Source organism: Eimeria tenella, genomic scaffold (assembly GCF_000499545.2).
Source record: "Eimeria tenella Houghton genomic scaffold, Eth_scaff295, whole genome shotgun sequence".
Lineage (NCBI taxonomy): Eukaryota > Apicomplexa > Conoidasida > Eucoccidiorida > Eimeriidae > Eimeria > Eimeria tenella.
Window position 1 is genome coordinate 1 of NW_013542826.1, and position 2,331 is coordinate 2,331.

A 2,331-nucleotide genomic window follows, 5' to 3' on the forward strand; every position below is an offset into this window, starting at 1 on the left:
GCAGCAGCAGCAGCAGCAGCAGCAGCGGGAGCCGGGGCGTGGTGCTGCTGCAGCAAACCCTGCAAGAGGGGCCCCACTTGTACCAACTCATGCAGTTTTTAGAAGGAGGAAGTTTAATGCATTACATGCATGCAAAGCAGCGTTTTGAGGAGAAGACTGCGAAGGTGTACATGGCCCAGTTGGTCTTGGCCGTTAGCGAAATCCACAAGGTCCGCAAAACCCTAAATTAGGGTTTGCAAACCCTAAATTAGGGTTTGCGAACAAACCTCTCCCCCAAAGCTGCTCAGGGCTTCTTGCTTCCGAGGGTTTGCTGCACCTCACCGGGACTTGCTGCTGGCTACGAGGGTTTCGGAGCGAGGGTTTACTCCTGCTCATTAGGGTTTGCAAGGGTTTGCTAGGGTTTACGAGGGTTTGCGAGGGTATATCAGGGTTTGAAGGGGTTCATTAGGGTTTACGAGGGTTTGCTAGGGTCTGCGAGGGTTTACGAGGGTTCACTAGGGTTTACTAGTTTTCACTAGGGTCTACTGGGGTTTGCGAGGGTTTGCGAGGGTTAACGAGGGTTTGCGAGGGTTTACGAGGGTTTACGAGGGTTTACTGAAATCCAAAAGAGCTAAAAAATGCCAATTAGGGTTTACATTGCCACTTCTTCCCTGCTGTCCCGCAAAGCTTCCCCCTTCCAGAGCTTCCCAGGGCTAGGGTCTAGGGTCTAGGGTTTAGGGTCTAGGGTTTAGGGTTTAGGGTTTGCAGCTGCACTTCATTCACCGCGACATCAAACCCGACAACATTGCCTTCACTCGTGAGGGCCATTTAAAACTCCTCGATTTTGGCCTCGCCAGATTTGCCCCTCACGTCTTCGAAGGGTTTGCAGACAGGTAGGGTTTGAGGGTTTGAGGGTTTGCGAGGGTTTGGGGGTTTGCGAGGGTTTGCGAGGGTTTGAGGGTTTGAGGGTTCGCGAGGGTTTGAGGCTTTGCGAGGCTTTGAGAGGGTTTCAGGGTTTGCGAGGGTTTGGGGTTTCGAGGGTTTTCGAGGGTTTGAGGGTTTGTGAGGGTTTGGGGGTTGCGACGGTTTGCGAGGGTTTGCGAAGGTTTGGGGGTTTCAAGGGTTTGGGGTTTCGAGGGTTTGCGAAGGTTCTAGGGTTTCGAGGGTTTGTGAGGGCTTGGGGAGCTTGCGAGGGTTTATGAGGGTTTAGGATATTTTGGGGGGCTTGCGAGGGTTTGCGAGGGTTTCGAGGGTTTGGTAGCCTATAAAGACTTAAGAGGGTTTGCGAGGGTTTACGAGGGTTTGCGAGGGTTTATGGTGGTTTAGAAGGGTTTATGAAGCTTTGTGCACCTGCTCCTGTTGCTATTCCTACTGCCGCTCCTGCTGCTGTTGCTGCTGCTGCTGTTGCTGCTGCTGCCCCTGTTGCTGCTGCTGCCCCTGTTGGTGCTGCCCCGCTCCTGCTGCTGCTCCTCCTGCTGCTGCTGCTGCTGTTGCTGTTGTTGTTGCTGCTGCTGCTTCCCCTGCCGCTGCTGCTGCTGTTGCTGTTGCTGCTGCTGCTGCTGCTGCTGCTGCAGCGGTTTGGCTGAAGGCCTGGGTAGCTGCGCTGCTCCGAGCTGCGCCTCCACGACTCTGAGCACTGACGCTTCAGTGCAGCTCTCGGAGAAGCAGCACGACCACAACTGTAAACCCTAAACCCTAAACCCTAAACCCTAGACCCTAGACCCTAAGCCCTGGACGCCTGCGGCGCAGCAGGAGTGCACAGAGGTTGCGAGAGAGCAGCGGCGCTGGCGCCTGCTGAGGGCCTCGTTCTGAGGGCCAAGGGTTTAGGGCTAGGGTTTAGGGTTTAGGGTTTAGGGTTTGCGAGCAGCGGAAAGCGGAACCTCCCCTGCAGTTCCCCAAACCCTCCAAAGACCCACCAGCTCTTTGCTGCGCTCCATCTGCGGCACCCCCATGTACACTGCCCCCGAAGTGCTGCTGTAAGGGTTTAGGGTTTAGGGTTTAGGGTTTAGGGTTTAGGTTTGTTTCTTTGGGTGTTTCCCTGTTCTCCTTGTTCCCCTTGGGCCCGAGCTAATTCAAACTGTTTCCCTCTGTCTTTTTTGCCTCTCTTGCTGCTGCTGCTGCTGCTGCTGCTGCTGTTCCTGTTTCCGCTCCCGCTGCTGCCTCGTTGCTGCTGTTGCTGCTGGATCTCCTGCGTCTGCCGCTGCCACCGCGGGACCTGGCGCTGCTGCCCCCGCGCCGCCCCCTCCGCCGCCGCCGCTGCTGCTGCTGCTGCTGCTGCTGCTGCTGCTGCTGCTGCTGCAGCGGGGGCGGCTACGACCACTCCGTGGACTGGTGGTCTGCGGGGGTGGTTTT

The 2,331-nt window shown here is 56.5% G+C and overlaps 1 protein-coding gene across 1 annotated transcript in view; it reads left to right on the forward strand.

Moving 5' to 3' along the window:
- Positions 1-170: 170 nt before the first annotated feature.
- The window catches only part of ETH_00028615 (AGC kinase, putative), a gene marked incomplete at both ends in the record, with an annotated part of 3,767 nt that continues 1,606 nt past the window's right edge, over positions 171-2,331 (forward strand). Inside the window, 4 exons of the mRNA XM_013375662.1 lie at positions 171-209; positions 748-872; positions 1,554-1,660; positions 1,847-1,955. Coding sequence (XP_013231116.1) covers positions 171-209; positions 748-872; positions 1,554-1,660; positions 1,847-1,955 — 380 coding nt within the window. The remainder of the gene's footprint in view (positions 210-747; positions 873-1,553; positions 1,661-1,846; positions 1,956-2,331) is intronic.